Here is a 25,220-nt window from a genome sequence, read left to right on the forward strand (position 1 = left end):
ACTTTATTTCATAAATATTAAATCCAGAAATCCACAACAGGACAAAGGATCTTAAATCGACTCAGGAATAAGAAACGTTTCGAGCCTTTCAGTGTGCAGAAATAACTTGCAAATATAAATGTAAATATGTTTATATATTTGTGCATATTACATATTTCTGTATCACTCAGACACTCCAAAATTACACAGACTTAAAAAAATTTTTTAAAAAAAATAAAATTCAGACACTTTTATTAGCTGTATTTTAGCTGTAGTTTTCACTTCAGTGTTATTATAGCCTACACCATACATATAGCTAGACGTATTTACACTTACAACTTGTTTGAGCAATTTTGTTATTTGTAATAAAGAAGACACGTCTGTTCTGTGTTTGTAAAAAAGAAAGAAACACTAATGTTTTGTTGCTGTGACTTAAATTTGCATCGTCACACAAAGGCGAAAGTGTATGCAAACCTTTGCACTTTACTGTATCTTTCACTTGCTAAGGTCAGTGTAGTGCCTGTAGTAGGATTGTGTTTGTTTGTTTTTTCTGTTTTGTTCTTTTAAAGAAGAGGTACATTAATGTATTGATATTGGCTATTATTGTTATTATTATTATTACTATCGCAAAATGAATGATGTTTGCCATATTAATACAAAATAAATAAATAAATAATAATAATAATAATGAAAAATCAAAATGTACGGATGTTCTTTGGCATAATTTGCTTTTTATTGTTGAATATTGTTTAGAGCTGAGCAGAAATGATGATGAGTGTGTTGGAGCTCTGTGCCTGCAGCACCCAGAAGTGAACAGTAGGCGACCCGGAAGGTCTGAACTCCGACTGAAAGCGAGCTGAAAGAAGATCTTTACCTTTTTTTTTTTTTTTAATTAAAGAAATTACATTGAATCCGGATTGACCCATTGGGGGTGAGTATGTGCGTCTTTCATTAGTGGCGCGTGGGTTATTTTACGCATTGTGTTGTGTGATTTGTCCGGAGTTATCCCAGCGCTCGGAAAAGTTCAAAAAAAAAAAAAAAAAAAAAATCTAAAGCAGGGGAATGGCTGAAGACAAGCGTCTTACATGTGGATTTTTTTCTCGCTCTCTCTCAATGCATTAAAATAGCTACTGTTTTGTGCAGCTGTGAAAATGGCTGGATGTTATTTATTATAGTCTCTAATTGAATTATTATTATTATTTTTTTTTTTATTATTATTATTATTATTTTTATCCAGACCAGACCGTGCATGCTCTTCGTCGCGATTTTGTGCGGCATGATTGTTGTAGGAAGTCTCTTGTGTGTGTGTGTGTGCGTGTGCGTGCGTTTTTTTTTCCCCTGTCTTTTTTTTCTCCCCCTCTTCGAGCCGGGCTATTCAAACCTGCAGATCTAAGTAAACAATCATTCGAGCTCTTAATGCAAATAAACGGATGGCTTCTTTAAGGTGTCGCGCGACCCGTTTTAGTTTTTTAAGGATTCATTTCTGCGTGCAAATTTGGGGGATCTGCAGAATATGGCGTCTGGTTCCTTTATAAAAATAAAGACAGGCTGCCATTTTTGTTTTCCTTTTGTCTGAATTTTTTAATAAAACTGTCTGAGAATGTGGGAGAGGCGGCCCAGGCAGCGCGCGCATCGCGCTTTTCCTCCAGCCTCCAAACCAGGGTTTGTTTGGTTTTTTTATCCGTTTTTTTGCCTTTGCGTTTGATTTACGTGTGTATATTTTGTATTTATAAAAAGAGGTGACAGTAAAACTTCCAGGATGCCGATAGATTGAAAGGAGAAAAGTTAAGTAGCCCAAGTTATGATCACGGCTTTCATCGGGGATTTTAATTCGACAGTCGGAGACGCTTTATTGTATGTATGTTACAAATCGTTACGACTATTTTTTGCATTTTCTTTTTTTTTATACGGATTTCTGTTTTCAGTGGTGGGGTGTTGCAATGCTGGAGCCCTGCAACTCCTCTCTCTTCTCTCTCTCTCTCTCCCACTCTCATTTTACATACACGGATATTAAACATTGTACCACTGTATAATATGTATCATTGATTATATATATATAATATATATAAAATGCAACCTGCAGCGTGCTTTACATTGTTTTTAATATCCATGTATATGAATGAATGAGTGAATGATAGATATATTTTACAATATCATAAACTCTATAATCCCAAAACCAAGCTTTGTATAGCCTAAAATTCTGGTTATGAATTCAGCCATAGCATAGGCCTATAGAAATGTACCTGGTGACATCTCGTATGCAAATTAATGTTTTATTTCATGACCATTAAGCTTCATTTGTTGCAAAATTCCTTGAATGGGTCTTAAAATAATATGCACTTTAAAATTACATTTCTTTACGATTAAGGATGTATTGTGTGTCGGATAAGGCACGCGCAATATATTGTTTGTTCCTCGTTATCGCAATACTGATATTGCATTCAATATGCAAATTAGAAGTATGTATTTCACTCTTATGAACTCATACTTTCCAAAATAGATCCTTTTTTTCTGACATGAAATATTCATGGCATTTGAACTCGGTGTTCACACTAGCAAATGAAATGTCGCTTGTAGTCACTTGTAGTCTTTCGCTTGTTGGTGTGGCCTGTCCAGTGTTTTTTTTGTTTGTTTGTTTGTTTGTTTTCCCCTGATGAATTTGGTTACTGTAGTATCCAAAATGTATAGCCTACACCCACTATATGATTTATAGACACCACTTCCGTTGATATTGTATTTAAGGTTTTTAAATAAAAAAGTTAAATATTAGCTTTGTACTAGCTTCATTCTCAGATTAGCAAAGCAAGCTAACTGTACTAGCTATGCACTCTCATTAGACCTGCCAACGATCTCTGCTGCTTCCTTCCAAGATTGATTTTTTTTCTGCATAATGTCTATGCATAATGCATATATACATTTAACAATAGGTTGTATATGACAGGAAAAGGCGAAACCTTGCTTACTCAAACAGTAAACGGGAACTAATTGCAGGTAGGATCTAAAGATGTGAGCTGGGAACTGATGACATGCACACCACAGGATTTTGTTTGAGTAATTATTTGGATTTGTCGCTTTACCATGTCACTGAAATCATGGCTCTGTGTAACGTACATGCATAGAAAATGAACCATCACTTGAGTAGTGTGAATGTAAGTGTAAATGTGACATCACAAGTTGCAGCGCTTAAATAAACCTCAGTCTTTAACACCAGTACAGCATGCTCATTGGGCTATTTTTGTCTACATTATGCAGCACAAGTGTGAAAATGAGTTTGATGTACAGTCATGTACACATAAAACATTTTCCAGCTCTTTTTTGGTCTTAGCTTGCAATCATACCTCCGTTCACTTTTCTCTGAGACATAACTCGGCCTTCTAGAAATCTTTCTGCACGACAGGATTATTTGAGGAATATCACTTTCATGCATTATGGATTCTTTTTTTTGCCCTACAACGCTAGGCCGTGCATGTTTTGGCAGCGTGAAGGCTGTTTGACTAGGGGTCTGCACAGAGGAGTTCATTTGCACAAGCCAAAAATAATAAAGATGATATGTCCAGGCGCATGAACCCCAGACTTTTGCAGAATGTTTTCTTAATGGTGGTTGTGGGTGTCTGTTTCACTTCCTGTTGGAACTCGAGGAGAAGATTTATTTATTTATTTATTTTAACCTGCATCATGCGACGACTTTGTGTTAATGCTCACGCATTTCTTTCAGGAGCTTTTACACGAGCTGGTTTGTGCTCATGACTGATGAAGTGTGCTGCCAGTTTTGTTTGTAGGGTCAGGACTTTGTTGGGGGTTGGGTTGGGGTAGTTGGAGGATTAGGAGGGGCTCTGTTTGCCTAGTATTGCTTTAGCATTGCTTCACTTCAGTAAGCTGTAGGATAAGTGAAGTTGAGAGAAGTTATTTTTCCCTCCAAATATGGAAGAACCACTGTCAAATAGTGCATCAGAATCTCACCAGTGTTTGAGTTCTTCTGCGCTGGTCACTCCGATTACTTTTTTCCTTTGTGGTCATCACTTCACTTCCATTTTAGTATCAGTTGTGTTACTCTCTACAGCAGCTAATTCAGATCTCGGATACATACATACAGTACATCACTTCATTATATAAATACTAATTTTATCGAGGAAAATATCTGACTCTATGTCCTATTATGTTTGTTTCACAGTAATCCTGAACAACTGTAGTGGCTGTATGTTGAACAGACTGTAACGTGGAGTGTTTGTGTTGATTTCAATTTTTTTTTTTTTTTTTTTTTTTTTTTTTTTTTTTTTTTTGACCCCAGCATGGCTGAGCCACGGTTTAATAACCCATACTTCTGGCCTCCGCCTCCTGCAATGCCTGGTCAGGTGAGAATCTTTAATTAATTAATTTTACATTATTTAAGTCACAACAAGGTGCATTACAACTTTTAAGATGATGATGAATATTTATTTTACCTCACATTTAAAGGAGTAGTGTAGCAAAAAATTTAATTCATACAATGTTCCCATTACCTCAAATGTCATCAGTCAACTGAGACATGGTAATCTTTGTTTAATTCATTTTTTTGAAATATATAAATTTATGTAAACTTTTGTACTAGAGCTGTAAGGCTTTTAGATAATTATCTCATCCTGAATGTCTATAAAGGTTGTTCTAAATGCAATGATGAAGAAACATAATATTTTTTTTACAATAAACAACTTTGCCCAAATTAGTGCAGAGTCTGTCTTTCTAATGTAAGCATTTAAGTTTAAGCTAAAATTTTTCAAGATGGCCGCCACTTCCATAATGTCAATTCCACTGTCAATTCCATCCATGTTTATATAGTATAGTAAGTCCTGAGGTATGGAACATGTTTTGAGGCAGATATTTACAGAAAACATTCTGGGTGAGATTTCAATACTTGTTAGCTACATTACTAAACATCAACATCAAAAATGTTTCTGCTGACCGAGTACATTCCAATTAAGTGGAACATTGTGTAATTTGGATTTTTTTTGTAGTGATCTTTTTATTTAATAATTCATTTAACACTGCAGCGTACCAGTCTTGTTCTAGTACCAGCTTAGCTACCAGGCATTCCTAGCTTAGCTGATTAGCAGGTATTAACCAGTAGAGGTCTTCTCGAACTATTCATATGTCCCCTGCACTCACTGTTTTTAGCTGGACAACCTCGTTCTAATTAACAAGATCAAAGAGCAGTTGATGGCTGAGAAAATCAGACCTCCACACCTGCCCCCTACTTCAGTCCAATCCCAGCAGCCATTGCTGGTTCCCCCGACATCTTCGGAAGGTGGGACGCACAGCATGGCAGTGTCCAAGCTTCAGCAGATGCCCGGGCTTCCTCATAGTCCAACACAGCCTGACGTGGCCCTCCACGCCCGACCTGCGTCCAGCTCTGTCGCAGGTAACTCGTGGCATTGTGTGTCAATCACATCATACTGCACTACTTCATACTTAATCATTTTAACTGATATTAATAACCTGACGTAAGCTCTAGGATTCGATACAGTGGCTGTTTAAAGAGAGGGGGTGTTGACATAAACTTGCATCTTAATACATTTATTATTTGTCATGTATTATGTCGTATTCTGTAGTGCAGTATTACTGCTCGATGTTATGACATTCACAGTTTGATTGTTTGTTTTATTGTTGAAGCTAGGGATGTACCAATATGGCAGTTCTGCTCTGAATCAGCTATGTGATTTAATCTACATATCTTCTGTTTGGATTAGATCCACCTGAGGTAGCATTATGGGTATTTATGTATGAATTCTTCTGGGTGGCTAACTAGTCCTTAAACAAATGTTAATGTGTGTGTGTGTGTGTGTGTGTGTATGTATGTATGTGTGTGTGTGTATATTTATACACATATAAAAAGTCGAGTGTCCACAAACTTTTGACCGTGAGAGAGAGAGAGAGAGTGTGTGTGTGTGTTTTATATATATATATATATATATATATATATATATATATATATATATATATATATATATATATATATATATATATATAACACACACACACTCTCTCTCTCTCTCTCTCTCACGGTCAAAAGTTTGTGGACACGCGACTGAAATGTTTCTCATGATTTTAAAAAGGTGCATGATTAAATGTTTGAAATCGGTGTCGTAGACAAAAATATAATCGTGCCGACGTATTCATTTCTTTCATTAGAAACTATTTACAAAAAAAAAATTTTATTTACAAAAAAATCATCCGTTTTTTTTAAATGGACAACTCGGAGCAAAATATTCAGAAAAGCAGCCGATGAGTGGTAAGTGTCTGGTGTGAACTTGTTTAATACTGTTTAAAAAGCTCGGGGAAATTCCTCAAGAAATCGGTTGATAAAATGCCAAGAATACATTTCTGGAAAATCTTGGCGAAAAGGGTGTAGACTTTGAAGATGCTAAAATATTAGGTTGTTTTGATTTATTTTGGATTTTATATCACAACATAATTCTCAGTCACATTTGTGTTATTCCGCAAGTTTTTATGACTTTATTTTTATTCTAAAATGTGGGGGGAATAAATAAAAATAAAGAATGAGTGTGTCAAACCCTTTGACCGGGGTGTGTGTGTGTGTGTGTGTGTGTAAAACTATCAATTTCCATAATTGTTCTTTTTGTGAATGACTTTCCCATAAAATCCCTTTCAGTATTTAACCTAAATGTCCAATCATACAACGCGACTAACCGTGAAACCATAAACACCGGTAACTTTGACTATTAACACCAAATATGCACTTAATCATGAGATAGTTTAGTTGGTCACAAATTTAGCGGTCTTAAAGAAGCAAAATTTAGAAAATAGCACAGGAGTGCAAACTGACTTGTCTTTCCTTCACGTTTCTCCCAGGACGCATTCTCGGAGACGTGAACTTGAACCTGGATGACAAGGCGGCTTTAAAAGCGAGAGGACTGTGGGAAGACTGGCATTTACGACAGATTATAGACCAGCCATCAAGAGTGAACCATCTGTCAGGTAACAGCGCTTACTTAAGAGTGATGTGTATCACACTTCTGTCTTCTTACTGGTCCGATTGAGTCGGTTATTGCAGTTAAATACGATTAGGGTTGAGAAATTTCAGGAATTTTGTTGGGGTTTCTTTCCCCTAACATTTACAAACGATTATTGAAAACTTTTTAGAAAATACAAAACACAGGTTTTTCCCTCATGTACCTTTTATTAAGAAGTGTAAAAAAATTTTTAAAAATTCTCTGTATGACATCGTGTCATTTCGAACCTTCATTTGTCATCGTTCTCACCTATTCTTTCCATTTCATGAAAATCAATGCTGTGTTTTGTTCGTAATAATTACACTGTGCCCCCTTGTGATGGAGTTTAAAATTGTAACAAACTGATAAATAATTTTTTCCATTAAAATCAGCCTAATAGAAAACTGAAAGTTAAATTAAAATATTATAATAAAGTTGAATAAATTCTTAACTATAGTTTGTTTAATCGTTAACAACACTAATAAGAATAATTTTTTGTTAAAAAAAGATCATTTTCAACCAATCAGGATGAGGGCGTGTCTTTAATCACGTGTCGATTCAGAAAGCTCCGCCTCTCACACTAGGAAGGCGTTCCAGCATATGGAGTGTGCACAAATGCGCTTTGCAGCTCTGGCTTTACAAGTCCCTGATTATTAAATTAAACGTGTCGTACGGCGCTTTCTGATCGTCAGGTATAGCGCTGTCGTCTCGTACCGGCAACCAGAACACGTCAGAGGCCGTGACCCTGGGCACGCCCACATCCTCCAGCAGCAGCCACGCACGCCTGGGATCAGCGCCTTCCGCAAACCTCCTCTCAGGGTTGGCCAGCGCCGTCGGGGCGGAGCCAATCAAACACAGCGGTGGGCTAGTGGGACTACTGGGACCACCCCCGAAAAGCGGAGGACGAGGCCGCAAGAAGATCAAAGCGGAAAATGCGTCCGGTCCTCTGCTGGTTGTACCTTACCCCATCCTGGCTTCGGGAGCCGACCAGTCGTCTGTAACGATCACAGCCAAAGAGGGCAAAACGTACAGGTAAGAAAGAAAGAACAACCTGTTAGACATTAAGTTTTGGCACCCCAGCTCCGTTCTCAGTTTAAGAAAATCAGTTCGCAATTTTAAAGTAGTATTTTCACCAATCGCGTTCATAACTCGACAGTGTACCTATTTTCACGTGTAGTGACGTGTGATGGAAAATCAGATGCTTTGCATAAGCTTTAGCTTAAACTTGAACTTGTGGGACTGTGTGTGTGGTGTGTTTTTTTTTCCCCCCAGGTGTAAAGTTTGTCCACTGACTTTCTTCTCCAAGTCAGACATGCAGATTCACTCCAAGTCTCACACGGAGGCCAAGCCCCACAAATGTCCTCACTGCACCAAGTCGTTCGCCAACGCCTCCTATCTGGCGCAGCATCTACGCATCCACCTGGGGGTGAAGCCTTATCACTGCTCGTACTGCGAGAAATCCTTCCGCCAACTCTCGCACCTACAGCAACACACCAGGTGAGATCAGTCCTTCATTTCGGTTATTTTAGCGGCAGTTTAGTTATTTTACTTTATCCACCTGTATCTCGCTCCCAGCGACACGGACTTGAACTAAACTAAACCGAACTTGATACATCACAATGCAGATTATTAAGTGCAGACTCCACTGTCAAACAAAAACAAATGCAACACCCAGTGCAAATAAAGCCTCCATTTCTCTCCCTCGCTTATTTTTGCTTCTCACAAGCAGCACTTATTTATTTTGAAGCTTCTACTGAGTATCTCTGTAATCCTGTGTGTGGGGTGGTTTTTAAAAAAAAATTGCGTTGTTAAACATCAGGAAGAATCTTGCGAGCAAATAAGGTAAATAAATAAGTATTAATTCTGATGTAAAATTTGCCCGGTATAGTCACAGACGAGTCATTCATGATCTTTAGGCCAGTGGTTCTCAAAAATTTTCGAACCAGGAACCCGCTTTAACTGTTAAATAAATTCCACAGACCCCTCAGCATGGATTTATTTCATGAACGTTGTTTAAATCTATATATATTGGAACCATAGAGCTTTCTATTTCTCGAGAGACCTTTTAATAGAGTAATTTGAAGAACAGACCTTCCAGGTTTCCTGGAAATTCAAATGCTCCATCAGTTGAAATGCAAATATCTGGAATAAACACCTTGTTTACATAATTTCCCTGAATGCATGTGCAGAATCCACACGGGTGATCGGCCGTATAAATGCATCCAGCCGGGCTGCGATAAAGCCTTCACACAGCTCTCCAATCTGCAGGTAAGACCACGGGAGGCAGCAGGTGGGGTTTTTCCTCCTTTGTTTCATTAAGAAACGTTATTTGTTAAGCCACAATGTCGTTATGAACTAAACACTGTGATATTGGATTACACACACATTATCATCCTGTTCAGTTTTAATCTCAAGCTTGATTATGTAAATTATTTAAATAATCTGTTGATGCAATTGTGTATGAAGGATTTACATAATAATAACAAAAACAATAATACACTTGTATTTAAATCGCACCTTTGTTGAATGTGCAGCACAATGTATTTTACAATGTGAAGTAAAAAAAAAACAAATGTAGTCAAAAATAAAATAGTACAAGAGGCAAATAACAATAATGAAATAAATAACACTGACAGAAAGAAGTGCAAAAGTAGCATACAAAAATTTATTGTAATACTATAAAAGTATCATGCCAGTAAAGGTAAAGCAAATCGTTTAAGGGGAAAATAAGGCTATAGGGTTATACTCATCTGCATCCCTTTTGTACTGTGGATTAAAAGTTATACACTAGGGAACAGGTTCCCTTGGGTCTTTCCATTAGGCTTTCATGTTGAACAGTTAAGGTGTTACTTTCTCTTTAAAACTTTACACCATCAACGTGATTGTTGTCATGAGCTAAGGTGAAAATTAAGGTTGTGTGTTTTATCGTTATTTGTAACATTGTAACGGACACCTGTTGTGTTTTGCATTTCTCGTTCGTCTTGTAGTCTCACCAGAGGTCACACAATAAAGACAAGCCTTACAAGTGCTCCCACTGCTACCGCGCCTACTCCGACTCGGCCTCCCTGCAGATTCACTTAGCCGCTCACGCCATCAAAAATGCCAAGGCATACTGCTGCAGCATGTGTGGCCGAGCCTACACCTCCGTAAGTACCGTAACTACAGCTTTAAATCGCTTACAGTGTGGAGTGATGTGCAGGAAATATGTAATCCTTAGTCCACATAGAGTGAGTGATTAATTCTGGTAACGGTCTGATAGGGAATGAAATGAATAGCACAGGATAGAGATACAGGACTTTCAGTATTTCGCTATAAGATGTATTATACTCCTCTGTGTACCTTTTGTACTGTGGATTAAAAAAGATCCACTAGAGGGCAGGTCAGAGCCGAAAAGTCTCGATTTCACCTTAAACACACAGGTGAGCTGTGTTAGTTTCTCTTTAGAACTTTTACACTATCGTCGTGATTGTCGTCAGTAGCTGCGTCTCAAATCGAAAACTACGGCCTTACATTTAAACCCCTTTTCTAATCTACAACAGGAATGCTACATTAGAGGTGGGTTTTTTCTATTCTTTTTCAGACACTAAAGAGAAAACGGTCTAGATTAATACATGAGTATAAAATTGGAAGCAGGAAGCATTGCTCCCACATTGTTTTCTGTATTAAAGTATAAAAATAAGTGAGTGCTAAATCTTCCTAAGACCGCCCTGTTCTCCGTTCATATGGCACCGTTTCTTTTGTCGTAATGGAATGATTAGTTTCGTCTTAAAAAAATTTAAATATACACTCACTGTCCACTTTATTAGGATCCCTTGCACATTCATGTGGCAGCAAGACAATGCAAAAAAATAAATAAATCATGCAGATACAGGTCAAGTGCTCCAGTTAACATTCACGTCAAACATCAGAATGAAGAACGTCTGATGTCTAAAGGGTGACTTTAACCTTGGAATGGTTGTCGGTACCAGAGGGGCTGGGTTGAGCATTTCCGAAACTGCTGATCATCTGGGATTTTCGCACACAACAGTCTGTAGAGCTTACACAGAACAGTGTAAAAAACACTGAGTGAGCACAAGTTGTTGATGAGAGAGGGTCAGAGGAAAATAACCGGATTGGTTCGAGTTGCCAGGAAGGATATAGTAACTCATATAATCAATCTTTACAACTGTGATGAGCAGAAAAACATCTCAGCCTGCGCAACACATCAAACCTTGAGGTAGACGAGCTACAATTGCAGAAAACCACACCAGGTTCCTCTCCTGTCAGCCAAGAATCTGAGGCTATCATGGGCACAGACTCCAGTTGTAGGATGTGTTGTGCATGCTGAGATGCTTTTCGGCTCATCACGGTTGTAAAGAGTGATTGTTCCTCTCATCTCTCACATCAACAATGCCTGCACCCCCTCTGTTTACAGGATGTTTTTTTGTTTTTCGTACCATTCTGTGTAAACATTAACTGAAGCTCTTGACCTGTATATCTGCATCGTACTGCTGCCACATTGGTTAGTCTTCTTATGTGTACAGGATTTTCATGCACACAGAAATTCGTGCAAAGAATTTACTGCGATTACGGAATGAATCAGTACGTGAAGTGACAAAGGATTCTTCTTTACATTTCCTCCCCCTTCCAGGAGACCTATCTGATGAAGCACATGTCTAAACACACAGTAGTGGAGCACCTCGTGACTCAGCACTCGCCGCCCAGGAACGAGTCTCCCAGCATCCCCATCCGCATCTCGCTGATCTGAACCCAGTCCGTTTCCCCCCTCCCCCTTCATCCTCTTCAGATCAGCGCGTCCGTTTTTTCACTTCATCATTCCTTGGTTTCTGGGAAATACGTGTTAGACTGCGTTAATAACACAACACCTCGCGCTGAACGAGTTGTCGTTTTAGTCATTTTTGTTCGCAGTATCGCTCTCTCTCCCTATCTCTGCGTGGAGTTTTAGAGCGAGTTGGACGAGGAAACAGTAGGGGCATCCAAAGACAGTTTTTGCAGCACTTTGAGGCCTTGTGGCTAAAAAAAACAAAACAACAATATTCAGTCTAACTGTTGGACAGTAAAAATGCTATAGTTCTTGGCAGCTAAAATTTTTTTTTTTTTTGGACATTAGATGTTATACAGTTAAAAAACTGTCTTGTTTACATCCAGTGGTTATAAACTCGTATGCTGAGACCTTTTAGAGCACGGACCAAGTCCAACATTGTTTCCTGAATCTTCTGTCTTCTGGTTTAGATCGAAAGTCATTCCTTTTTTTTTATCTTTTTTTTTTAAATACTTTTTGCGTTTATTATTAAGCTACACGCCCTTCGAAAGAAAGGTTGTAGGGTTAAATGAATAAAACGGCGTGCCAAAAAAAGATGCTGTTCTGTCGACTACGTGGTGTACATAGTCACGCGCTCCCACTGCCGCCGGTGTATAAAGTTAAATAGTCACGACGTCAGATTTCAGGCTCTGCGGCAGTCTGCGCCTTTCTACGGTACTGTGCAAAAGTCTCGGCTCAGCTCTTTATCTGGACGTGAAAACACTACAGGACGAGTCCGTTTTTATTTTCTCCTATAACTGCATGCTCCAGTGTGTTTTACTACGAGTGATTAGAATATTTTTATCCATTTTAATCTCGCGCAAGGGCTTCGAAAACAAGTTTTCACTTAGCAGTGGTAAGCCTCCGTTCCCTCCTCACCAGCGTCTCTTTGTCGTAGTTTTATTTCGCCCGATGTGGAACGGGAGCCATGCAGCACCTTCTGACCAATCAAAATGGAGAATTTTAAATAAACATAAGCTCAAAAATCATTCTGTATTCATGAGACGGCTAGAAGAATTTCTTTCTTTTCAAAGCCCTCATAGCTGTAGTTGTACTAATGATTTTATTTTTAAAATAATAATAACTAAAAATGTTACATATTACTAGACGGTTATTACAAACGAACACCGGAGGGCCTTGAAAAGAAGCTAAACTCACTTCAGGTTCACAATTTTGTTCACAAATTTGTCGGCAAAGCTCAACTTTAAAGTCGGAGCTTAAAACATTCTATAAAGGGGGAAAAAAATAATAAATCTGTCAAACCTGGCACTTTAAACAAAAAGGAATGATTTAAAATCGTTCACCTGCAGCCCCGTGATGTAAATATCACTGAAGCTTTGTTAAAATTTATAGCAAAAACTAACTATAAGATGACGTTAACATACGTTTCACAAACACTCGTATACTTTAAAGATCTTGTGTTTTTAAAACCACAAATAAATCATCTTTCCCAGATAAATAGTTTTAAACACATTTTGCTCAGGTGGGCTAAAACTTTTGCACAGTACTCTACAGTTCACGTAACCGCGTCACGTCGTGTGTGTGTACATACGGATATGTTTAAAGTGCGTCTGGTTTCATCCTCTTCCACTTATCATCATCATCATGTCTAAGTATTAATAATTACCATCGTTATTTTCTATACAGTCAAGCCTTAAATATTTTATCAGTAATTGTTTATCTTATCCACGTCTACCATATTGGTGTTCTCATTGTACTCAGTACTGTATGCCTTTTTTTTAATTTTATTTCCTAGCATGATTATTCTGTAAATAAACTATAAAATACTTATGTGTTAACCCCTTTATATATATATATTATATATATATTATATATATATATATATATATATATATATATATATATATATATATATATATATATATATATATATATTTAAAAAATCTAGTTATTACAAAAAAAAATTCTTTCTTAATTTGTCTTGCATTGTGGTACTCCTGAAAAGTTTGTCTTGGCTGCTATAATATAATATGCAAAGTCGAGACTTAGAATGGACTTATAAGAAAAATAAATTTGGAAAATCCGCACCAAGGGTTTGTGTTTCATTTGGTTTGACGTGTACTACGTAAGGAATAACGTGGAAAAGTTGCCACAGCAATAATTGTACAAAAGGTTCTACGTTGTTAGACACCACCACTTTTTTATTAAATTGGTTCATTAGTCTAAGATTACGTAGATCACTTCCTGGAATGCCGCAAACTTTAAATAATATTTTATCTGATAAAATATACTACACATATATAAACAGCAGCCGTGAGATGTAGCTTATTGATTATGTACACATCACCCTTATTGAAAATAAACCCCACTACGAGCAACTTAAGACTTATGATAATAATCGAATAAATAAAGGTTTTCTTACCGTACGTCACCGTAGGTTGTGCGTAAAGATGTTCATGTAGCCCATCTCTGAACCGCCGCTCTGACTCGGACAGGCAGGGAGTCCGAGTTTCTCCGCACGTCCGTCTTTTATCTTCTGGATGATGGACCTTTCGCTGTGGACAAAGACTACGGAGAACGATTCTCGGCAAATATAGGGTTTAGGAAAATAAATCAACAAGTGGCTCATGTTCCTATAGCAGCAATCATTTTATTCCTCTTATACCAAAGCAGTTCCATTGTGTATCAATTTATTTATTTATTTATTTATTTATTAATGAACACCTTAACAAGATGCTAATAAGATGTTTAAAAAAGAAAAAAATGCAGCTTGTCTTGTTGCGATAGTTCTTGCTGCAGAACCAGATTGAACTCTTCTTATGAGCGTTATCCTAACACTAACACTTCTCCAGCAATAGGCACTGGATCAGGTCTCACCTGTGCAGTGATCTGTTTTACTTGAAGTTTGTTTCCTTCGTGCCCTCGACGATGTGATTCCCGTGATGTTTCTTCGGGTGCTGTATGAAAGAAGAATTACATTTTCACACTAAATGCAGCAAGTTCCAACTTCCACCTCTCACGATATGAAAAGTATGTGCACCCCGACCATCACACCCATATGTGGTTCTTCCACAAACAAGTTTGAAGCATACAATTGTTTAGAACGTCTTTGTAAACTGTAGCCTTACAATTTCCCTTCAGTGGATCTAAGAGGCCCCAAACACTGTTCCAGCATGACTGAGCTCCATGAAGACATGTTGTGTTAAGGTTGGAAGAAGGTGAAAGAGCCCGATTGTCCTGCACAAAACCCTGAACTCAACCTGACCGAACTGGAACTGCAGCCTCCTCACCCAACACCAGTGCTGACTTCAACCTCACTAATGCTCTTGTAACTGAATGAACACAAATCCCCATAGCCACACCCTAAAATCCAGTGGAAAGCCTTCCCAGAAGAGAGAGTGGAGCTTATTCTAACAGTAAAATGGAGAATAAGTCTGGAATGGGATGTTCAACAAGCACATACAGTATGAGTGCAATGGTCAGATGTCCACATACTTTTGGCTACATGGTTTGAAATCTCCATCGTGTTATAACTTGGTCTAAAAAAATTCATGGGATTAATTGCTCATTTAAAAACCCCAATTGGTGTCTATACAATTACTTTTTTTTTTTTTTTTACATCCTTATATAGCCTATATAAGCTACAAAAACAAAAGGTAAGCAAAAAAATCTAATCCACTAATTCTTGTTCTTCTTATGAAGTATTTATGATGTTTGCTGTGAGGAACGGCAGCACGCTGAGCCAAACAAAAGTAAAATCTAACTAGCATTAGGCTGGTTGGTTGAAACTTTTTGGGGCGTCGCAATGTGATTGAAGGGGGGTGGGAGTAGACAGTAACATGGAAATGTAAATAATCTATACTTTGAAGAAAAAAAAAGCCAATAGTGAAGTAAGTGTCCAATCACACTCTGTGACTAAACGTGAAACTGTCGCTTTGTGTACGATGTATAAACCTTCTGCAGTTTATGCTTGTAACACCATCCAAATATGTACCCAATTGCTTTTTAGAGAGTCCACGTCCCGCAGCCGTCTCTCGAGCTTGGCAATCTGCGTGGACTTCTCCATGTTTATCTCCCACTGCTGCATGCTGTCCTTCTCAAGGAAGTCGACCCTGAAAAAAATAAACACATGACAAATGCAAATACCAAGCAAACTTAGTTAAAACGTAGCTGTCTGTGCAATAATGCTTTATTTTAAAAGTACAGGATGATCCGATAGATATTCAGTACCTTAGCTGCAGAGCAGAAATTTTGGCTGCTGCGTTTTTTCTGTTCTGTTCTGCTTCATTGAGCTGACACAGCAGCGTTTTCTTTGTGAGAAGCAGAGCTTCGTTCTCACCCATTACCATTTTCACCATGTCGTTCTCCTGGTGAGAAATACTAGCTCTCATTTATAATGATACTTACGTACCCCCCCCGCACCAGTACGTATGTACTTAATCATCAACAACCATCAATTTACCTTCTTAAGTCGCTTTGTGAGGAAGTCCATCTCTCGCTCCTGCTCCTTGATCTTCTGATCGCGCCACATCATCTCTCGGAGATACACCTGTTTAACTTCTGCAAGTTTTTCTCTGTGACGCACCTTCATCTCATCATATTTTCTAAAATAACAAATAAAAAAACATGTTCATACAAATACGTTCACTAATCCTGTCAGGTTAGCTCATGTTGGATGTTCACAGTGAAGATGATGAACATTTATGAATGTAACTCCTAAATATTCCCAGAAATCTTGTCAGGTTAACTGAAATCCGCTACCTAGCAAGTCTCTCAAAATTAGCTCGTTTTAGCTAGCTGGACAGCATTAACAGTTAAGATGACAAACGTTTATAAACGTGACGTAACAGAAATTTTTTCTTTCTTTTTTTTTAAAATGTAACTTCTCTTGGAAATCTTGTCAGGTTAGCGTTAGCAGTAAAGATTGTATGCATTTTTAAAAGTCATCTCGGAAATTCTATCGGGTTAGCTCATGATATCTAGCTATACAGCGTTATAAACGTTTAATTCTCTCAGAAATTGTCAGGATTCATGTTAGCTAGCTGGCTAGTTTTTACCAGTGAAAATTACTTACTCTTACAACAGATTTTTTTTTCCCCCAGAAATGCTGTCAGGTTAGCTCATGATAGCTAACTGGAAATCAGTAAATATTATAAGCATTTATAAACATGACTTCAAAGTCCTCTAAGAAATACAGTGCAGTTACCTTACGCTAGCTAGAGAGCTAACGCTAGTGAATAAGTGAAAATTCTCTCACAAATACTGTCAGGTTAGCCTATGTTGACAGGAAGGCTATCATTATAAGGATTTTTTTTTTTTTTTTTTTTTTTTTTTAAGTCTGAAAATGACCGAAAATCCTCTCAGAAATCCTGTCAGGGTTGGTGTAATGTATCTGGCTAGCTTTATTGATTAAGATTATGAAAGCTTAGTTTTAAAATCATCCTCTAATCATGTTTCGTCAACGTTATTTTAGTCAGATGGCTGTCAAAATTATAAACAGGACTTAAAATCCTATAAGAAGTCCTGTCAGATTAGCTTAAGTTAGTTAGGTGGCTAAGCTTAGCAGGAAAAATTATCCACATTTAGGAATCCTCTCAGAAATACGCTCAGGTTAACCCATGTTTGCGTGTTAGCCATCAAGATTATTTAAACAAATACGGAATATAATTAAAATCCTTTCAGGAATCCTGTCAGATTAGCTCAAACTAGCTATCTAGTTAGCATTAGCAGTGAAGATGCTTCAAACAAATTCTGTCAGGTTAGCATCTGTTAGCAAGGCTGCTATTGTTAGTGAACATTCATGGTTATAAATCCTCTCAGAAATATTGTCAACAAAAAGCTGGAGCTTGTGCTGACGGTCATGCCTGAGGTGTGTGTGTGTTTTGTACCTGGTGTGAGAGTGAAGGTTACAGTGGACCTGCTCAAGCTCAGTCTGGAGTTTTACACAAAACTCCTCCAGCTTCTCAATGTCTTGTCTGAGCTGGAACACACACACACACACACCAATAAAACAGCCTGCTTCTACAGATGCACTACAATATGTGTGGATTTTACATAGTTTCCACAATCCATGTTAGATACCTTCAGGTTCTCCTGCACCGGGAGCATGGTCTTGAGGACGTCCTGGAGAGAAAAAAAAGATCTCAGGATTGAAGAGATTTAAATACATCTGCTGTGATGATCAGTGGCATATGTAACCCATGCTAAGCAAGATACAGGTAACAGAAATGACCCATGCTAATCTATAAACAAGTTACAGGTAACAGAAATGACCCATGCTAATTGATAAGTTAAGCAAAAGTAACAAAGGGTGTGTCTTAACCAGCTCTCTTGCTCCCTAGGTAGTGAATCAGTATATGGTATACACGAGTTGGGGCACTGGTAAGGACTCTGGCTCACTACACATGGGGACACTGATAACTGAATTTCCAGCGACGTGACTACGTACTTGTACTATGTAAGTTTTATATATCATAAATTTGTGAATCACACACATTTCTGTCACAGTATATAATATAATAAAAATCATTAAACACTTAAAAGTCATTAGACTCAAACAAACCGTATACAGAATATCAAATAATGTTAAAAATCGGTAGTGTAAGTAATCGTTTGAGAGCCACAACAACGAGCTACTTACATTCGTAGACAAAGATGGCCGACAGTTCGTCCGCCATTTTGTTCCGAGCCGAGAGGCTTCAAAAAACATGATGCCATTTCCAGTAAGGGATAATAGTGAGCATCGGTGCTCCCTGGGTTTTGGTGGTGCATTGTGGGATTATTTTAGGGCGTGAACTTTCCAGTGCACTGGAAGGATTTTGCGATTGAGACGGAACATAAAATGGCCGACTAGCTGATCACTGCCCTGACTACTGAACTAGGGATCTGAATGAGACGCACCCATAAACTACTCCTAAAACATATATTAAACAAAAGCAGATGGTAACACAACTGACCCACACCAAGCGATTAATGAGGGAAAGCTAACAAAAATATGATAGACAAACGAGCCAGAATCCAAATAAATAAATGAGACAAACGACCCACACCTGAAAATAAATGATGCAAAAATGAACCGACAGATAATAAAGGAGGCAGAACTAAATAAATAAATACATAAATAAAAACACCTATATCAATTGATACATGAGGTAAAAGTAATTAAACTGACACACAGCAACAACAACTGACATAAAACAAAAGGAATAAAATCTTGTAATTAAAGCATGTCACATTTGTGTGCAGGTAACAAAAATCTCACAATCGTTTATCACGTCATCTTTTAGTGACGTTGCCCAATTAAACTGAAATCTTTTTCATTATAATGAACGAAGTCACGGTGATAAATGATGCACACGGAACAAAATTACTTTATCATCCAATCCGTTTTTATCATTTTGGTTCCTTACATGAGAGCTCCACGAGATGTTTTCTGATACAACCCTCACCATTTGCTGAAGATGCTGCACTGTGTCATTGTGGTTTTTGTCCTGGAGCTCCAGACTCAGCTGTTCTGCTTCTTTCCTCCTCCTCCTCCTCCTCCTCTCATCAACGCACTCCTCCTCAACCTTTTTTCTCAGTGCTGTCTCCTGCTCAAGCTCGGCCTGGAGCTTCACGATCGCCCGATTTAGATCCTGCAGGCTGCTCAGCCCTTCCTCCTGTTCCTCCGGGTACCTGGAAAAATCAGAACATCTCGAGCATCACAAAAATTGTTGCTAATTACGATGACACCTGAAAATTTATGTTAGACATGGTACCTTTTATGGGTGTCCTTTTGTTTCTGGTTCTTGCCTTTGGGCAGAGAGCGAGTGCGACAGGTCTGACGTGGGGAAAAAAATTAAACGGGACATTTCAAACATGATCCAGAATCGACATGGCTAAGAGAACAAGGAGACGCATTTGATCTACCAGTGTCAGTTTCCGGGTCAAAGCATGGATAAAGTCCTCATCCTCACTGTCCAACTCCTTGAAGTTTCTGTCAATCTGATGATTTAAAAAAAACATTTTGTTGTGGTGAATATAATAATAATAATAATAATAATATTTTCTTAAGATAAAACTCTGTATGTGTATATGATTTTATACCAGCTCTAGGAGTTGTGCGCATTCTGCACTCATGGTGTGAACGCTGTCCCTCAGATGACGGATCTCCGCATCCAGGACCTCATTCATCTCTTTAACCGCCTGAACCTCGGCCAAATCTGAGGACACGACAGGGCAAGTTTTTAAAATTTATGTTATGTATATTACGAATATAAAACAGACCTCACAACCTTAAAGAGGAAACAATTTACATTTACATTACATTTATTAATTTAGCAGATGCTTTTATCCAAAGCGACTTACAAATGAGGAAATACAAGCAAGGTGATCAAGCAGATAACAATACAAGTTGTGCTACCGTAAACGATTTATAATTGAGTTCTAGATAAGCAAAGTGCTTCTTTGCTATGCTAATATATATGCTAATGATTATGCTGGGAAATGCTCTGAAGTATCTGAAACTTTGTGGTTTGCAAGAATTACAGCAATTGTAAACTCAAGAGCATTAATTAAGCTGATTCTGATCAATTAAGCTGCGATGAATTAATTAACGCGGGGTTGAACAGATCCATAGGTTGACTGGCTCCTCTGCGTTTTTAAATTTTTTTTATTAGTGAAGACAGCTTTTTGCATATTTTCCACTGATAACTCATGCGTTAAGGTTGTCAGGTCTGTATAAACAATAGCTGTGCGAGGATGTTGTGTTACCACAGCGTTTCAGCTTCTCCACCTCGTGCCGAAGCTGCTCAGCATCTACCTGTGCTCCATGGAGCTCTGACTCTACAAGAAAAACAATTATTTTCCTCAGTACATCAGAAACACAAAAAAATATACTAGAATATCTCTGAAACTCTTACCGTAGGTACTCTTGGTCAGGTGAGCCGACTCAAGCTCGTCAGTGAGGCGGCGGATCTCCTTGTGAGCCAGGTTCAGCCTGGTGGAGGCCTCATCCAGATCCCTCTCCAGTAAACTCCACATTCTGTCTTTAGACGTTTTGTCCTCGTTGTCTTGGTCATCATCCTAACACGGGCAACAGAGCAGATCTTAATTGGACCACATGTAGACTGTCCTTGAAGGACGCATGCATGTTTTTTTGGCTCGTGAACGTCAAAGGGGGTGAATTTTTTTCCTGGTTTGATTGACAAGATTTTTTTTTATCTAAATGCAACAGACATACAGGTGTAAATACCTGCTTGGCCTGTGCAGCCTTTCTGAAACCAAGCAACCTCTTCCAAGGGCTCTGACCTCGCAATGGTGCCACCTTGTGGAGAATAAATTGTGGAGGACTAGAGCAGTTTTAATGTCACATTGCTTTAACTAATAAAAAATAAAACACACGTTTCTGAGTAATCTCACCTTTTCTACATTGTCATCAGGAGTTCTTCGCTTCTGAGTGCACTTTACGTTTAGGGTCTTCGAGTCCCCATCTTCCAGGGTTTGAATCTTCTCCATGAGAGCAGCTCGGTCTGCGAGGAGGTAAGCCACCTGCTCGCTCAGGCTGTTGGTCATGACCTCGTCCAAGCCCTCGTGCACCAACATCTCCGCTATCTCACTCTTCTGAGCCTCTGTGTACACAAACGGAAGCAGATGCGCGTTTACCGGAACATTATAATAAGGCCTTTCTGTTATATATTGGAAAGAGAGCGAACCTTGCTGCAGATTGAGCTCCATCAGGTCAGAGCGGAGAGTTTCGTTTTCCCGCTCGAGCTCCAGCGCCATCGAGTCCCGTGTCTTCGAGAGACTCCGGATGTTCTGGATGTACAGCTGAACCTGTGAGGGGGTGATACAGACCATGTACAAGGTTCAAAATGTTTGGGTGTGATGCTTATACATGACAAGTTTAAAATCACAGCATTGAGATTTGTTTAAGATGTAAAAAACCAAATGGTTAATGGTATTCTATGTGCAGGTCCAGAGTCCAGCACCAGTTTTTCTAGCTCTTTTTTTAGACTCATCGCTCGATTACTCAGAACTTACCGTGTCGATTTCAGCAGCGTGTTTAGCTCGCAGTTCCTCGAGTTCCCGAGTGAGCATCCTCACACTGTTCTCCTTCTCAACAAAGAGACGCCACAGACGGTCCAATCGCTCCAAGTCGGAGGAGAACTCCAAACACAGACCCTCCTGCTGCAATCGCGTCTCCATCTCGAACACCTAAAGGAGACAGGCGGTGCAGAACAGAACAAATCAGCAGAGAGCCATCCAGTTCACTATGAAATAAATATTCATTCACTGCAACGACAAGTTTAATATTTAGTACAGCAGTGTGCAGATTCACTTCTTTGTGGTTTTGGAAACACATGAACAAGTCTGAATGGTTAATGGATGCTGGCTTTCCCTACCTCACGTCACTTTAGCTCTCAATGTAACTACAATGTAATGATACACTGCTCATACTTGAACCTGTCTTCTTCTTCTGTTGTTGATGCACTTATACACCATTTCCTAAACACATAAGACAATAAAGCTGACTTGACGTATATCGAGTGCCCTGTGAGCTAATCTACATGACATACACAGATACATACGTACGACACACATTACTTTAGAAAAAGCATAGATATTCAACGAAGTGTAAACTGACCACAGTGGGAAATATTTTACATTAAAAGTTCCCTTAACTAACGCTAGAACAAACTTTTGCATTACTAAAGCAATAGAACAGTAACATGTAGGCTTATTAACTGATGATTAATTTACATGTCACATTATCACTCTACTTAACTAATGATTATTAACTGAAATCTAACAATTAGGGCTGTAAACCTTAGGATTCCACCAGATATGATACGATTTAAATCTTAAAGGTGATAATTCATTATTTGATGATACCATTGAATCTGCTACGATACGATACGATACGATTTGCTTGAGTAGTTTCTCCTTAAACATGCAGCTAATTTGTTCAGAATCTGGAGTAGGCCTACCGTTCATTCATGAAGTGTTAGGATGTAGAGAAGGACTATTTTAAGAGCGTCAGACCTTGCTAGCCTATCTACACATCTGTTTCAAAATCAATAACAATCCGTTCATCATTGTTACCTATTAATCCGACCCTGCTGAAAGCAAAACACACATAAAAAAAACAATAGAATCCATCACAGAAATTCAACAAATACCATTACAAACCATCAGCTAATCATTAAAACCATGACTGGTCATTAACAGACACCCACAGGGACCATTACAGTTCCCATTAAAACCAATACAATTTCCATTATAACCATTAAAACCATTATAGATTCTATGAGGGTCTCTATTGTTTTTAGCAGGGGACGCATCCATCCAATTCGGTGGATCGAGCCACCCAATAAACAAACCAGTGGGCTAACAAATTAATTTACAGTAAACTTTACAGTAAAATTCAGCACTCAAGCTCAGTTAGGAATCTTTTACATTAGTTTATTTCGGTTTTTGTGAACATTAGGCTGTAAAAAGCACTAAACGTGTTTATGACTATTTTGTTAACATTACTCACAGTTTTGTATATAGTATATTAAATATCAGCATAAAGCAGTTTAAAAAAACGTTAAAGCCGTTTAAACCCACAGTTAAAACCCGTTAAAACGGTTAAAAACTGTTTAAAACTTTTTACTGTAGCGAACAATAAATAAAATGTTTACCTCCTCTGCTTTCATATTCACCGCCAACAACTCTTAAAGGACATGCACTATGGAGGGGGAAACGATAATAAAGAAATAACCCCCTGTAAATTAGAAATAAAAGTCTTTTGAACGCAGTTTTCTCGCCGTCAGTATAAGCCGCAAACGTCACGTTTAGAAGTCATAAGTGTAACAAAAAAAATAATTAAAAAAATAACGGCGTTGCCTAGCAACCGAACTTTACACTGCTTCATTTCGCTAATATTCAGTCAAAAATAATATAACACCGAGAAAAGCAGCAGTCTGTTTGTACCCCTCCATGTGTGCAGGGAGAGGGACTGGAGCTCCTCTGTGCCTCCCAAACGCTCCGAAAAAGGACACGAGGAAGGAAAAAAAGGAAACTCTTTACAGCTCTGTTCGGACCTTAATTAGGAATAACTGCAGCCCTATGTGTGCCAAGCATCATTATTTTATGTCATCGTAGGTGTTAACATGGTTACTTTGCATATATGCATGTAAAATTTACTTTTACACTTTATACCCCAAATCCAAAATTGTTACCACTCTTCACTGAATAACACACGCAGTTAATCATATTTGCAGCTTGGGGGCGCTGTTTACTCACTTTTATTCTCGTTTTTTTCCCTCCCCACACACAAACATACAATTCCTAGAGTATTTCTACAGTAATGCAAGTTTTTCTGCATTCAGAATGATTACTTGTTTCAAATTCATGCACCCTTGCAACCAATCTTTGCTGAAGGCTGTTCTGGAGAGAACACACATACACACACATTAGACTGATGTTAGTCTAATGTCTTACTACGGCGTTATTTTTGTGTCAAAATTCGGAACATTTCACACACGTGTGAAAAAAGGTATTTCACACGCACAGCCTTTTGCACAGAGGATTTTCAGCAGGTGAAAATAAATTTTGCGAGTGAAAGATGCTTTAATGAATGTCACATATTTGTCAAACAACTACGACAGCTCTGTTTACTAGTCCTGCACATGCTGAGCTTCGACTGCTTGATCGCTCCCTGGCTGGCTCACCACAGGATCCCTGCCCACAAAGACAGCGGCAGGATATTCAGCCAATTGTGAGATGAGCAGATAGATTCTGATTGGCCGGTAATTCCATAATAAGTAAAAAAAAAAAAAAATTTACTTGTTGGAAAATTGTTGTGGTATGAACAGAATAAAAGGCATGACACCAACTGTCTTTTTAAATATATTTTAATATAAATGGCAAACATTGAGCATGTTTAAGTCCTCCATCTTTTAACTCTTTGCGATGTACGCATTTCAATCTGACACAAACAAAGCCATCTTTAAAAAAAAAAAGTCTTTTAAGAGGAACTAATAGAATAAGATTGCCGAGTGTGTATTTATGGCTGTTCATTTGTTCCGTGGGTAGTCTGCATTTCCTCCAGCACAGGAAGAGATATGACAGATATATGAAGGCTAATTGCGACAATTTCGCAATTGTCATTCATCAAGATTCAATGAATGAATGAAAGAAAGAAAGAAACTGGCCTACCACAGTGCTCAGAAACAGAGCGGGGTACACTACATTTTTGAATTTTCAGACTTTAAAGTATAGAAACGGATAGCAAAATTTTGTTACTGAACTTTTCCAAAACACCATGTTTCACTTCTTCACCACCACATCTTTACACACATACTTAAGAGTTCACTTCATGAGCTGCAGATGTGGACTGTAAAATGTGTCTGGTTCGCATTCTGGTTTTTAGTTCGCAACATCCCAGAACCAAAAAAAGATTTTTCGTGAAAGGCAGTCAGTTGGGCTGTGGAGGAAATGGGCGGTGAGAACGTCCCTTTACAAACCAG

General features: G+C 38.3%; 2 protein-coding genes across 10 annotated transcripts; one reads left to right on the forward strand and one right to left on the reverse strand.

Annotated features, from left to right (window-relative positions):
* The first annotated feature begins 708 nt into the window (after window positions 1-708).
* znf362a (zinc finger protein 362a) lies at window positions 709-12,192 on the forward strand. 4 transcript variants are annotated; one of them, XM_017450262.3, is made up of 9 exons: window positions 709-910; window positions 4,268-4,331; window positions 5,131-5,374; window positions 6,826-6,951; window positions 7,658-7,997; window positions 8,238-8,462; window positions 9,155-9,233; window positions 9,953-10,111; window positions 11,596-12,192. In XM_017450262.3, exons 2-9 carry the CDS (start codon window positions 4,269-4,271, stop codon window positions 11,710-11,712), a joined length of 1,353 nt encoding a protein of 450 aa, XP_017305751.2. In that variant the 5' UTR covers window positions 709-910; window position 4,268; the 3' UTR covers window positions 11,713-12,192. The 4 variants fall into 4 exon arrangements, with proteins under 4 accessions (XP_017305751.2, XP_017305748.2, XP_017305752.2 ...); XM_017450259.2 differs by lacking the exon at window positions 709-910 and adding an exon at window positions 923-1,641; XM_017450263.3 differs by lacking the exon at window positions 709-910 and adding an exon at window positions 924-1,837.
* On the reverse strand, window positions 11,715-23,735 carry si:dkey-264d12.5 (periplakin). 6 transcript variants are annotated; one of them, XM_053674073.1, is made up of 19 exons: window positions 23,391-23,734; window positions 21,748-21,921; window positions 21,420-21,540; window positions 21,127-21,335; window positions 20,960-21,031; window positions 20,628-20,790; window positions 20,479-20,550; window positions 19,813-19,928; window positions 19,636-19,710; window positions 19,485-19,546; window positions 19,176-19,401; window positions 17,809-17,850; window positions 17,616-17,707; window positions 16,190-16,331; window positions 15,958-16,094; window positions 15,722-15,839; window positions 14,605-14,684; window positions 14,150-14,282; window positions 11,715-11,978 (listed from the first exon to the last, which is right to left on the reverse strand). In XM_053674073.1, exons 1-17 carry the CDS (start codon window positions 23,403-23,405, stop codon window positions 14,622-14,624), a joined length of 1,899 nt encoding a protein of 632 aa, XP_053530048.1. In that variant the 5' UTR covers window positions 23,406-23,734; the 3' UTR covers window positions 11,715-11,978; window positions 14,150-14,282; window positions 14,605-14,621. The 6 variants fall into 6 exon arrangements, with proteins under 6 accessions (XP_053530048.1, XP_053530049.1, XP_053530051.1 ...); XM_053674074.1 differs by having other exon boundaries at window positions 14,150-14,295; XM_053674076.1 differs by adding an exon at window positions 22,110-22,212 and having other exon boundaries at window positions 14,150-14,684.
* Between the last annotated feature and the right edge of the window lie 1,485 nt (window positions 23,736-25,220).

Source organism: Ictalurus punctatus, chromosome 21 (assembly GCF_001660625.3).
Source record: "Ictalurus punctatus breed USDA103 chromosome 21, Coco_2.0, whole genome shotgun sequence".
NCBI lineage: Eukaryota > Metazoa > Chordata > Actinopteri > Siluriformes > Ictaluridae > Ictalurus > Ictalurus punctatus.